At 43.0% G+C, this 12,953-nt stretch overlaps 1 protein-coding gene across 3 annotated transcripts in view; it reads left to right on the top strand.

Moving 5' to 3' along the window:
- AMBRA1 (autophagy and beclin 1 regulator 1) overlaps positions 1 to 12,953 on the top strand; it is a 175,142-nt gene that overhangs the window by 49,896 nt on the left and 112,293 nt on the right. For all 3 annotated transcript variants that reach the window (XM_082845636.1, XM_082845637.1, XM_082845638.1), the window contains one exon: positions 10,188 to 10,274. In XM_082845636.1, the coding sequence (XP_082701762.1) occupies positions 10,188 to 10,274 (87 nt within the window). The remainder of the gene's footprint in view (positions 1 to 10,187; positions 10,275 to 12,953) is intronic.

Genomic DNA, 12,953 nt, shown 5'->3' with positions numbered 1-12,953 from the left:
GAATCAAGAAGGTTCCTGAGGTCGGGATCAGGGTGGAAGGGCAAGTAGTATACCCCCAGAGGTGAATCAGTGAAAATCAAATGTCACTAAGAGAAGCAGTTCAGAGTGAGCCCAGGATATAAGAAAAGTGATTGTACTCTGAGCTTTGGGTTAGTGCAAGGGCTGACAGTGGATTGTTTGGGGGCCCAGCTGGGAGTCTCTGCCCTCTTTTCTATTTCTATAGACTCCAGAAACCTAATTGCTTGAACAGACAGCCAGGAAGGCTGCCTCTTTGCCTCTGGTTAATAAATGCCCCAGCCCACTGTGCATTCCTTTTTCCTCATTCTCTTGTTAGGCTTCATTTTACTAACTTCTCTTTGCTTTTCTGATGTTGGCCCTAAGGTTTTATTTCATATTATAGAGTATGCTGTTTGCAGTATACCAGGGTCGGTAGAACGAATGGCCCTCGTTGAGGGTTTTTAAAATTTCAGGTCAGGAATGTGAATGTGAAGAATCATCTGAGAAGAAATGTGCAAGGTTTGCTGTTATTGAAACAGTAAATGATTATATCATATATCCTTTGTAGTATTAGTAGGTCTAGAGATAGACTTTTTTGGAATTGTCTATTATTCTGAATAAAACTAGCTGAGGGGGACTTCTCTGGTGGTCCAGTGGTAAAGAATCCGCCTTACAATGCAGAGGACGCGGGTTTGATCCCTGGTCAGGGAGCTAAGATCCCACAAGCCACGGGGCAAATAAGTCTGGGTGCTACAACTACTGGGCTCGCACACCTCAACTAGAGAACCTGCGTGCGGCAAACTACAGAGCCCACGTGCTCTGGAACCCCTGCACCACAACTACAGAGCCCATGAGCCCTGGAGCCTGCACACCACAACTAGAGAAGAGAGAACCCACATGGCACTAGAGAGAAGCCACGCGCCGTAAGTAGAGCCCTTGCGTCGCAACGAAAGATCCCGCACGCCTCAATGAAGATCCTGCATGCCACAGCTAAGAACCAATGCAGCCAAAAATAAATAAGATAAATTTTTAAAAAATTAGCTGAGAATTCAGGATTATTGAATTCTGTAAATCTCTTCTTGATTTGGGGGGAAACCAGTCAATTAGGATTCACTGCCTCTTTAAAAAAATTTTTTTTTATTTTTAACATCTTTATGGAGTATAATTGCTTTCCATTGTTGTGTTAGTTGCTGCTGTATAACAAAGTGAATCAGCTATACATATACATATATCCCCATATCCCCTCCCTCGTGCGTCTCCCTCCCACCCTCTCTATCCCACCCCTCTAGGTGGTCACAAAGCACCGAGCTGATCTCCCTGTGCTGTGTGGCTGCTTCCCACTAGCTATCTATTTTACATTTGGTAGGGTATATATGTCAATGTCACTCTCTCACTTTGTCCTGGTTTACCCTTCCCCCTCCCCATGTCCTCAAGTCCATTCTCTACATCTGTGTCTTTATTCTTGTTCTGCCCCTAGGTTCTTCAGAACCATTTTTTTTTTTTAGATTCCATATATATGTGTTAGCATACAGTATTTGTTTCTCTCTTTCTGACTTACTTCACCCTGTATGACAGATTCTAGTAACTGCCTCTTGATTAAAGTTCAAACTTGCATGTCATGGCTGCTGCTTGTTGGTATGTGTGCATGTGAATATCAGAACTAGCTCTGGAACTTGTTAATTGGTATGATCCTACTCATCCTTTGGTGAAAAGCCTCTGATCTAAATTCCTAGTTTAAAAATGTCTGTGGTCTGTGGGCAGACCTCCCAAGTCTCCCAGAGAGAAAGAATTGGAGACAGAGTAAACATGTCCATGTAGATCACCTTGGACCTTTGAGTTCAGATGCTGACAAAAGTGAGTGTTTATTATAAATGGACGTTTCATAACTATAATGTGATATGTTGAGGATATACAGGAGCTAGGCATAGCGCCAACCATTTTACAATTGTATTAAAAATAACCTATCGGGCTTCCCTGGTGGCGCAGTGGTTGAGAGTCCGCCTGCCGATGCACGGGACACGGGTTCATGCCCCGGTCCAGGAAGATCCCACATGCCGCGGAGCTGCTGGGCCCATGAGCCATGGCCGCTGAGCCTGTGCTCCGCAACGGGAGAGGCCACAACTGTGAGAGGCCCTCATACCACATTAAAAAAAAAAAGAAAAAAAACCTATCAACTATGCTCCGATATAAAATAAAAATTAAAAAAAAAATAAATAAAAATAACCAAGTACCTAACGGTCAGCAGAGGGTCCGCTGTTCTAAGAGGAGTCTGACTGACTTTTCAGGCAAGACTTTCGTATAGCCAGATACACAGTTGCACACCCCGTATGAATTGTTTCCACCTTCTTCCCTCTTGGTGTCTCTGATTATGTTGTGCTCTGATATTTTGCCGTCAATTGCTTGTTGCACAGAGACATTGAGGGATATGTTAATGTTTTGTAAGATGTTTGTCTGGTAAAAGGCTTTACTTTGAGCCCTGTGAATTGTTTATGCTGGATGATGATAAAATAAGGCTGATCCACACAACAGGCACTGTGAGCTCTTTCTGTAGCATGTCTGTTTTTTTTCCTGAGGTTAGCCTTTTAGCAGTGCCACCTTGCCTTGGTCTGCCCCACAGCAGGAGCAGGAATTGCCTGCCAGTCTCTTCTGGCAACTGCATCATGTGCTGTAAGTGCACCCCTAGAACTAGGGGGCCCTGCAGGGATCAGATGAGTGCCTATCGTTGGATAACTTAAGCGATAATTGCCAGTGTGTGAAATGGGGAGGCTTGGATGCCTCTGCTTTAAAGCAGAGATGTCAATTTGAGAATCATAATAGAAGTGTCGTTTCAGAACACACAATTATTTTTTACAAAGAATAAGGGCTTGTCATCTCCCAGCCCTGGCATGCGCCAAGGCAGAGATCTGGGGCTTGCCGAGCAAGATGCAGAAATGAAGGCAATATTGTATCCAAGTTTCTTTGGCCTCTTACCTCTTCATTCCCCTGAAAACATTGCCCTCTTTCCCCTATGAGGTCTCTTTCGGCAATAAGCTGTCCAGGAGCATCAGTGGTAGTTTCCCAGGCAAGTAGCCAGCCTCTGACTTTATGACTTAACAAGCCTCCTAGGGACCAGGCTGCACTGCATTTATCAGGACAACTATGTCAGCACTTTAACCTGAAGGGCTTAAGTGACTGAAGGGATGAAGAGTGATGTAAGCAGTTTCTGAAAAACTAGTTCCTTCAGGAATTTCAGTGTGAGTTTTTGGACATCTAGAAACCTTGTCTGAAAGTCACAGGGTCAGTGAGGGGCAATCAGATATGTCTTCTTGCTTATTTTTCCAAGTCTACTTAGGCCTGCTGATTTATTCACTTAGATATTTATTGGTCTCCTATTATGTGTTAATTAGGATGTGAGTTTTAATGGGGATAAAAAGATGACTTGGACCCAGTACTTGCTTTCATGTAGCTTGTAGTCCAGTAGCAGAGAGAAGACGACATACTTACAAGGAACTGCAGTACAGGTGACTTGGGAGAAGGCCTTTTAAGAGAGGATTCAGATGCTACGGGGTGTGGGGGAAGAAAGGGTGAACGTCTGGCTAGAGGAATCAGGTATTTGAGCTTTGAAGGACTTTTACAGACAGAGATAGGGAAGAACTTTCCAGAAAGAAGAAATGGCCAAGCTAAAGACAGAGGTGAAACAGTGAGGGTGTGTTTAGTTTAGCTAGAGCAATAGTTCTCAAAGTGTGGCCTGGGATCCCTGAAGTCAAAACTATGTTTATAATACTGAGATGTTCTTTGTCTTTTTCACTCTCTTGCATGAGGGTTCAGTGGAGTTTTCTAGACACTACATGATGTGTAATGAGGTTATCACTCTGATGGCCAATGGAATGTGTACTTGTGTATTAAATTTTTCTCAGTTTTAATTTCAAATATAGTACATATTAATAGATAAAACTCATATAAACCAAAACTCTTTGGGGTCATTAATAATTTTTTTAAAAATTTTATTTATTTATTTTTGGCTGCATTGGGTCTTCATTGCTGCACACAGGCTTTCTGTAGTTGCAGCGAGCGGGGGCTACTCTTCGTTGTGGTGCGTGGGCTTCTCATTGTCGTGGCTTCTCTTGTTGTGGTTGTGTAGCACAGGCGCTAGGTGCGCGGGCTCAGTAGTTGTGGCTCTTGGGCTCTAGAGCGCAGGTTCAGTAGTTGTGGCGCACGGGCCTAGTTGCTGCGCAGCATGTGGGGTATTCCTGGGCCAGGGCTCGAACCCCTGTCCCCTGCATTGACAGGTGGATTCTTAACCACTGCGCCACCAGGGAAGCCCCATCAATACTTTTTTTTTTTTTTTGGCGGTACACGGGCCTCTCACTGTTGTGGCCTCTCCCGTTGCAGAGCACAGGCTCCGGACGCGCAGGCCCAGCGGCCATGGCTCATGGGCCCAGCCGCTCCGCGGCACGTGGGATCTTCCCGGACTGGGGCACGAACCCGTGTCCCCTGCATCGGCAGGCGGACTCTCAACCACTGCACCACTAGGGAAGCCCACCATCAATACTTTTTAAGTTTGTTAAAGGAACTCTGAGACCAAAAAGTTTGAAAACGATTGCACCAGAGCATATAGTATGTTCAGAAGGAATGAGAGGGCTTCCCTGGTGGTGCAGTGGTTGAGAGTCCGCCTGGCGATGCAGGGGACACGGGTTCGCGCCCCGGTCCGGGAAGGTCCCACATGCTGCGGAGTGGCTGGGCCCGTGAGCCATGGCCGCTGAACCTGCGCGTCTGGAGCCTGTGCTCCGCAGCGGGAGAGGCCACAACAGTGAGAGGCCCGCATACTGAAAAAACAAAAAAACAAAAACAAAACAGAAGGAATGAGAAATTTGGCTGCAAGGCTTTGGGTGTCAAGGTGAGGAATTTGGATATTATTTCCTAGGTGGAAGGGAGTTATTCCTTTGGGTTTGGCTTCCCTGAACTGAACTAGCAGATGTCACCCAGACATCAGAGCCAGACTGGGAAATTACTCTTCAGGCATGGGGCACCAGCATCTTAGCTTCTAAGAGCAACTTCCCTTATCAGTATATATAGGTCACAGTTTTAGCAATTGATTGTTTCCAGTGATTGGAGAAGGTCTGTACTTGTTTGTTGGCTTTAGTTTGTTGATTTTCTCTGTGATTTGACAATTAGTTAAAAGAATATCTTTAGGATATAGTTGTTTATTAAGGAAGAGTTGTCACTGGCTTATTTATTTGTCTAGACTGGTACCCAAACTTTCTCCTTCTCCACCCCGATACCCATTGAATTTGAAACAAGATTCTTTTCTTTTTTTTTTTTCCAGCCGCACTGTGCGGCTTGTGGGGATCTTAGTTCCCGACCAGGGATGGAACTCATGCCCCCTGCAGTGGAAGCGCAGAGTCCTAACCACCGGACCACCAGGGAATTCCCCAAAGGTTCTTTTCTTTTGGGTAACCCATCTCATCTGCCCTGACAACTTTATTCTTTTCCAGAGCTTTCTTCTATTACTATTTTTTATTGTTTTCCTAGTCATCAAAGGGTACAGCTGATATAGGGAACTGTTGTACATATTCAGAGTATTAATTAGGGAAGGAAGAAATAGTTGTATTCATTTAAAATATTAGGAATTTTACAGCTTGGATTGTATATTGACTTATATTTTAGTAGGGCTTAATATTAATTTTTGATAACTTATTCTAGTGTGTAATACTTTGATTTCAAGCTTTTCTGTTACATTCCTTAGTGACTCCACCTTATCTTTCAAGGGATTTTATGTAAGCAAATGTTTTAGAGCACGGGTGGGCAGATTTTTTTCTGTAATGGGCCAGGTAGTAAATATTTTAGTCCTTTCCCTATTAGGTCTACTCAACTCTGCCTTCCTAGCTCCAAAGCAGCCACAAACGATATTCTTTTTAATTAAAAAAATTTTTTTTAAATTTATTTTTGGCCACGTTGGGTCTTTGTTGCCACACACGGGCTTTCTCTAGTTGTGGTGAGCGGGGGGCTACTCTTCGTTACGGTGTGTGGACTTCTCATTGCGGTGGCTTCTCTGTTGCAGAGCACAGGCTCTAGGCACGCGGCTTCAGTAGTTGGAGCAGGCAGGCTCAGTAGTTGCAGCACGTGAGCCCTAGAGCATGCCGACTTTAGTAGTTGCAGCACATGGGCTCAGTAGTTGCGGTGCGCGGGCTCTAAGGCACGTGGGGTCAGTACTTGTGGTGTACGGGCTTAGTTGCTCCATGGCATGTGGGATCTTCCCGGACCAGGGATCGAACCTGTGTCCCCTGCTTTGGCAGGCAGGTTCTTAACCACTTCGCCACCAGGGAAGTCCTCACAGACAATATTTAAATGGGTGGTTGTGACTGTGTTTGGATAAAACTTTATTTATAAAAACAGGCAGCTGGCCCAGTGCCTGTAGTTTGTCAAACCTGCTTTTTAGAGGCAACTTGCTATTTGAAGAAACTCTTTTTAAGAAGTGAGTAATTCTTTTGAAAATGAGTAGTTTTCTCTTTAGTTTTCAGTGGTTTACTTTTAGATTTTGTATATTGGATGTTTTAAATTTTGAAATAATTTCAGACTTGCAGAAAAGTGGCAAAAATAGTGCAAAGAATTCCCATATACTCTTCACCCACATTCCGTAAATATTAACATTTTACCACATTTGCTGTATCATTTTCTCTCTTTTGCTCTACCTGTATGTGAATATAGTTATGCCTTTATTTATAGTTTTTGTATTTTATATATTTGTGATTATTATATTCTATTAAATATTGAATTTTCTTAAAGTAGTGTATAGTTTGATAGAACAGTGGCCTTTAGATTTAAAAAAAAAACAACCTCTGTTAGTAAAAGGCTTTTGAGCAACCTGTGTGTGTGTGCGTGTGTGTGTGTGTGGCATTATGGTTATACATTTTAAATCAAAAGTTCTAATATTTTCTTCCTGTTCTCCAGTGGATCAAAAGAGCAGAACCCCTGATGTACCTCACTTGAACACCACTAGTTTAGAGAATAAACCCGGCAAACCTGTAAAGAAAGGTTTTTTTTTCTCTGTCAGAGCTTCAATGACTCTTTAAAACATTTCTAAATAACAGGTCAGAATGAAATGGTAGCTTCAAGCTTGAACAAGCTTGTCTGAGCCCATCCTAAGTCCTACCTGACTTCATATTACTCAACCAGTTGATTGATCATTGTCAAGTGAAATTTGTGGTGGCCAGAGCAGAAAGCGCTCAGCTGCCATTCCATTCCTTTTTCTTGTGTCATTTCCCCATCTATGGCTTTTTGTAGGAGGCTAACTGTGAGAGAGAAAGATCTTCCTTTGAGTTTCCTAGGAGTGGTGGTGATATTTACTCGTTATTTCTTTATTCAACACCAATTGGCGAAGTGTTTTTTTTTTGCTGTACGCGGGCCTCGCACTGTTGTGGCCTCTCCCGCTGCGGAGCACAGGCTCCAGACGCGCAGGCTCAGCGGCCATGGCTCACGGGCCCAGCCGCTCCGCGGCATGTGGGATCTTCCCGGACCGGGGCACGAACCCGTGTCCCCTGCATCGGCAGGCGGACTCTCAACCACTGCGCCACCAGGGAAGCCCCTGGAGAAGTGTTTTTTAATCCCTCAGATAGTGTTTGTGTTGTAACTGTAGAGAACTTGATGTTTCATCAGTGATACGTGTATGGGGGTGCTATTCACAGTAATTGGCTCTCCTGATTTTGTGTATTAGCAGTTAACATGCCATATGTGTATGACTTGCTAGTCCACTGTATTGCCTGAGGAGCGAATGGTGCCAACAGATTCTAGTAAGTAGGCACAGGGGATATATATATGTTCCAAAAGAACCTCATCAGGGACTCCCCAGAGACAAAACTAAACATTTTGGTATAACTGTTTTAAGACGCCTTCCTAAGGTAAGAATTTAGGGTGGGAAGTAGAGTTTGCGGGATTATAAAATGGAATCATTAAAATTGAAATTGTCTAAACCAAGTTCTTCTGGTTCAAGAATCTCCTTCACAGCATCTCTAAAAAGTCATCTCATTTCTTTGAGTACTGTCACTGCCTTGGCAGAGTAGTGGGTAATATTGGCCTCCTAATTTGGCAGGGTCATTTTTCAGGCAGAAGTACTTAAGAAGGATATATGTTGGTCACTCTGGAGGATGCCTCTTGTCAAAGGGCCTCTGCTTATTAAGCAGACATTTGGAGGGTAACACGACAGGGCTCAATGAAATTCAAGACTCATTCCAGAACCCGCTGGGATAGAAGAAGCTTCTGGGTGTTCCAGGGCAGTCAGCTGCTCTCAGATCTTGCTTCTGTTCTTCAGTTCCCGCCTAATTCCTATAGGACAAATTTATTAGTAGTGGATATATGATGGCCTAAATTGATACTCTTCTCAAAATTTCGCTTCTCTTCTTTCTCCAGTCTGTGTACCTCTCACTATCCCTTCCTCTCACAAATAGTCTGTATTTCAAGATTCAAAGACATGCCATTATTTTATGTGCTCCTATGAAAGAAAAAAATCCTGCCAGTTAAACTGCGTCACACAATTATAAAATGTATCCTAATTTCAGACACATTAAAACGTTGGGGGGGAAGCGTGTCTTAGAATTGATGAAACACAGCATTTCTGCTGCTGTAAACTGGTATCATTGAAGATTCAGGTTTTCAACCAGAGAGAAGTTGTTTTATTGCTTTCTTCTCTTCCTCATTGGTTTCATTGTATTCACTCCCTTCAGTGGTAGGACTATTTAACTTGTCCTAAGTGTGGGGATTATAAGCCTTGTCTAGATCCAAAACATCACGTAACAGTTATTTTCCTGGGTGGGAAAGGTAGCAAGCCAGGTTGACAGGGCCTCTGTTGTATCTCTTTCCCAGGCTGTTAGGGAAAATGCTTCGGTGAGCCAGTCGCTGGGATAAAGTGACTGCACATGACTATACCTAAAGCCAGCTGGTTTTAATAAGAGTGAATTGAATTAACTCAATTGGAAAAGATTGGTAGCTGCTGTCCTTATCCTGCAGATCTGCTTTAAAGAAGAGTCCAGCAGGGAGCTGGAGACCTGCTCCTGGTAGAGCCAGGCAAAATGCTGCTGGAGAGGAACAACATGCATTTCTTTCTGAGTCCACTTCCTTTGAAACGTCTTCTATGGCAGGAGCTTGATTGGCTGCCAAGGCACATTTGAGTTGGGAAGCAGTGTGGCAGACATGGCAAACTGGGGGGCCCCGAGCCATGTTTGTCAGATGAGTTGGGAAGCAGTGTGGCAGACATGGCAAACTGGGGGGCCCCGAGCCATGTTTGTCAGATGTTTGTCAAACTGGCCCTTCCTGTACGAAAAGGAAAAAAATGTTTTAGCTAAAATGTAACAGGAGATTTCATGCAAAAGTCCAGCTTTTTGGCTTCCCTTAAATAAATGGGAAGATCCAGTGTTACTGGACCTGCATTCTAGTTGGGACTCACACTGGATACATGTACATAGTGGTTTGAAGCATTTTGGAGTTGACAGGCCTTCACTGGAGTCCTGGTGCTATCACTTGGTAGCTGTGTGCTGCAGTGCAAAACATTTAACTTCTAGGCCCATTGATCTCATGTATGTATAGTAATGCTCACCTTTCCAGGCTGTGGTGAGGTTTAAATAAAGAACTACATGTGAAGTGCTTAGTATTTGCCTGGCGCTAAAAAAGTGCTCAATAAAATATGTGTGTAACACATATGATCATTGAATTGACAGTTGGGCTAGATTATATAATTAGAGATTTTTATCAGTTGTTAAGAGGGCCGTAGGAGTACTCACAGAAAGGGTGTGGGCAGAGCAGAATGTGTAGAAGATAAGGGGCTGTGGATTAGGATGACATGCAGGAACTGAACACCAAGGTAAATGTTGGCACTACGTGATAGTCTCTTGGTATGCCTCATTTTCCTCTCCCATGTTGATCCCAACCTCCTGTTTGTCTACCGGAGGTACTGGAAATAGAAATAAGATCATGTCTCTACTGCACTGACAGAAGAGCAGTATTCACCATGATACAATGGCCATATCCAGTGTGGGAGCTCTGGAGCTCTTCATTTACTTATACTTCTAAGTGCTTATAGGAAGGGTGTGATCCCAGATAAGAGGTGTTAGCTAGCTGCAAAGGGGGATGTTATTTATCTCTCCCCCCATTTTTCCTTATGAATGACCTCTGAGTTGGTAATTGACAGGGATTATTGCCATTTTTTTAATCTCTGCTAGGAGGCTGCTGGAGTCTTCCCTCATTTCATTATCCCGTTATGATGGAGCAGGATCCAGAGAGCACCCAATTTACCCAGACCCAGCGAGGTAAGGCCGAAGTGAGAAATGGCACTAGGTGGGGGGGAGGGACTGCCCTTGGGGTTGCCAAGCTGTTGGAAGCCCCATTCTGTGCCTCTCTGGTCCTGGTGCTCTTTTACTCTTCAGTTACAGTTTTGAGACAGGTGGTTCAGGTGATTGGGAAGTATTACAGGTAAGTGAACAGAGCCTCTGGTGACAGAGGGTTATGACTGAGCCCTTGTCCTTTGGGGCTCATTTTTGTAAGTGGGACACTAGAGGAGGGACCTGAGGAGGTCATTGGCAGAGTCACAGGATATTTCTTTTCTGCTCATCAGAGAGGCTGTTGCCATTCAGATGGACAGCCAAAAGGGAAACAAAAGTTTTTTTATTAATAGGGAAATCACTTACAAATTAAAAGCAAACAATTCTCTCTCATTTGAGAGAAAATTTAGAACATCAAAAGGCGGAAATCAAGTTCATTCAGATGTTGAAGTTTTGGAGACTATATGACGGAAGAGATGACTGACAAAAGGGTAACTGAATAAAACAAGTTGACATATTATTAAAGTGCTTGCCTTACCCCCATTAGAAGACATTTGAAAAGTTCTTGAAGAGATAAAAAGAAAAAAAGAATTCAGATGAGTTTAAGGCCCACCTTTACCTTATACTGGTAACTCAGGACTGAGGATGGGGTGTTGAATTGATATATAACATTTATTTATAGTGAGCAGCCCTTTGGGGTTGTCACAGCAGGACTTAATAATTCTGTTAATGATCCGAAAGGGGGATAACCTGCACATTCTGTAGCAACAGCAGACCGCACATTGTGAGGCTTTGCCAAAAGAAGAGGGTAATTTATAATGGTGGGGTTGAAGTTAACACTGTAGGTCAGAAAAGACTAAATGAGCTTTGCTGTAGATTAAGAATTTCAAGTCCAAGGTTTTTGTTTCCAAGGTTATTGAGTGATTTTGTTGTTACTACAGTTATGTCATGATACTGAGCATTCTTTCTGAGATACTAGTGAAAAGATTCCCTGTTATCCTCTTACTTCCTTTTCCGTACCCCAGAAATGGCAGATCAGAGAACATGGGGATTGATGACTTTAAAACGGGTAGGCAACTTAGATGATGACTGAAACAAGGAAGTTTATGTTAGTCTCTAGTCATATTTGAAAGTAACAAGCCCTAAATAAGAGAAGGAAATATTTTGCATGAATCAAATTCTTTGAAACCCTGAGAGAACTTCTTGCTGTGAAACAGTTTCTTTTAGGACAGTAATGGGAATCTCATCCCCAGAATTTTTAACCTGACAAAGTTTAACGGTGACTCTTAAAGACCATTATTTGTCCTCCTTTCATGTAATAAATTTGTTATTTATTCCTACTCAGATCTCTTTATCACAGAAAGGCCAAACTTTGTGGTGGTGTTATTTTTACATTTTCCCTTTAAACACAAAAAAGGGTTTTTTGGAGGGGGAAGTATTCTTCCTTGAAGAAAACTTAAGGAGTTATTTAAAATATTCACTTGGAACACTTTTAGAGTTTGATAATTACCACTCTTCAGTAGGAGGATGATCGTTACCTCATTACTGGTTGTTTAATTTCTTTTTCCTCTTAGATTTCACCCTGCATAATCTGTATAGGTCAAAGCCTTTATGAGACATGTCAGCATTCAGATCCTTAGCTTCCCTCTGGATATCTAAAATGATGAGGCTATGATGTACTTGTACTTAATAATTGTGAATCCATTTTTCTTTACCATTGATGCACAGTTATGTAGTTTAGGGAATTCCTGTCCAACGGTGAAATTAAACAATTGAGGTTACCTAGTGCTGAATTTTTTTTTTTTTTTTGCGGTATGTGGGCCTCTCACTGCTGTGGCCTCTCCCGTTGCGGAGCACAGGCTCCGGACGCGCAGGCTCAGCGGCCATGGCTCACGGGCCCAGCCGCTCCGCGGCATGTGGGATCTTCCCAGACCGGGGCACGAACCCGCGTCCCCTGCATCGGCAGGCGGACTCTCAACCACTGCGCCACCAGGGAAGCCCCCTAGTGCTGAATTTTTACCCCTACATAAAAGGACAATCTTTATTTATTATTGTCAGCATCAACATTATTTCTACCTCTATCACCGTAATATAATTTTTCCATTAGTTAAGGTAGGCTATCAACACAGTAATGAGTGTATTTATGGTCACTTTTCAAAATCTTTTCTAAAAAAAGAATCTTCATTCTCCTCTTAAAACTTTTTTTTAACATTCTTTTCTACTCTGACTGACTTGAGAATTTAACCAACAACAATTGATTTCTACTGGAAGATTTCTGTATATTTGGTAGCTATAGGAACAACTCAAGAGTATTGGCTTCTGTCTGTTGAAAATTTAGGGTTCTTGATTCATCCTTGCCAAATGCATGGGAACAGGTGCCCAAAGAGACAGTGAAAGTTCCACAAGTTGAAACTTCAAATCTTATTCTCTGATGATCTTGGCCAAGGCCTCTGTACGTCCCATGCCCACCTACTGTCTAAAGATAATTTGGATTCAGAGGTGCCAAATGCAGCATATTGTTCCATAACACAGACTTTTGAGTTCCAAAGATTGTCACCTGGCCTGCTTGGAAATTCTGCTTGATGGTTGGCTAGAAGGACACCACCTCTGATGACAGGCATTTCAGAGGCAGCCCTGTTTCATGAGGCAGTTGACTGCAGGATCTCC

The sequence above is a fragment of the Leucopleurus acutus genome (genome assembly GCF_964270905.1).
Source record: "Leucopleurus acutus genome assembly, chromosome: 8".
In the NCBI taxonomy this organism is placed as follows: Eukaryota; Metazoa; Chordata; class Mammalia; order Artiodactyla; family Delphinidae; genus Leucopleurus; species Leucopleurus acutus.
This window is presented reverse-complemented; position numbering and strand designations above follow the sequence as displayed.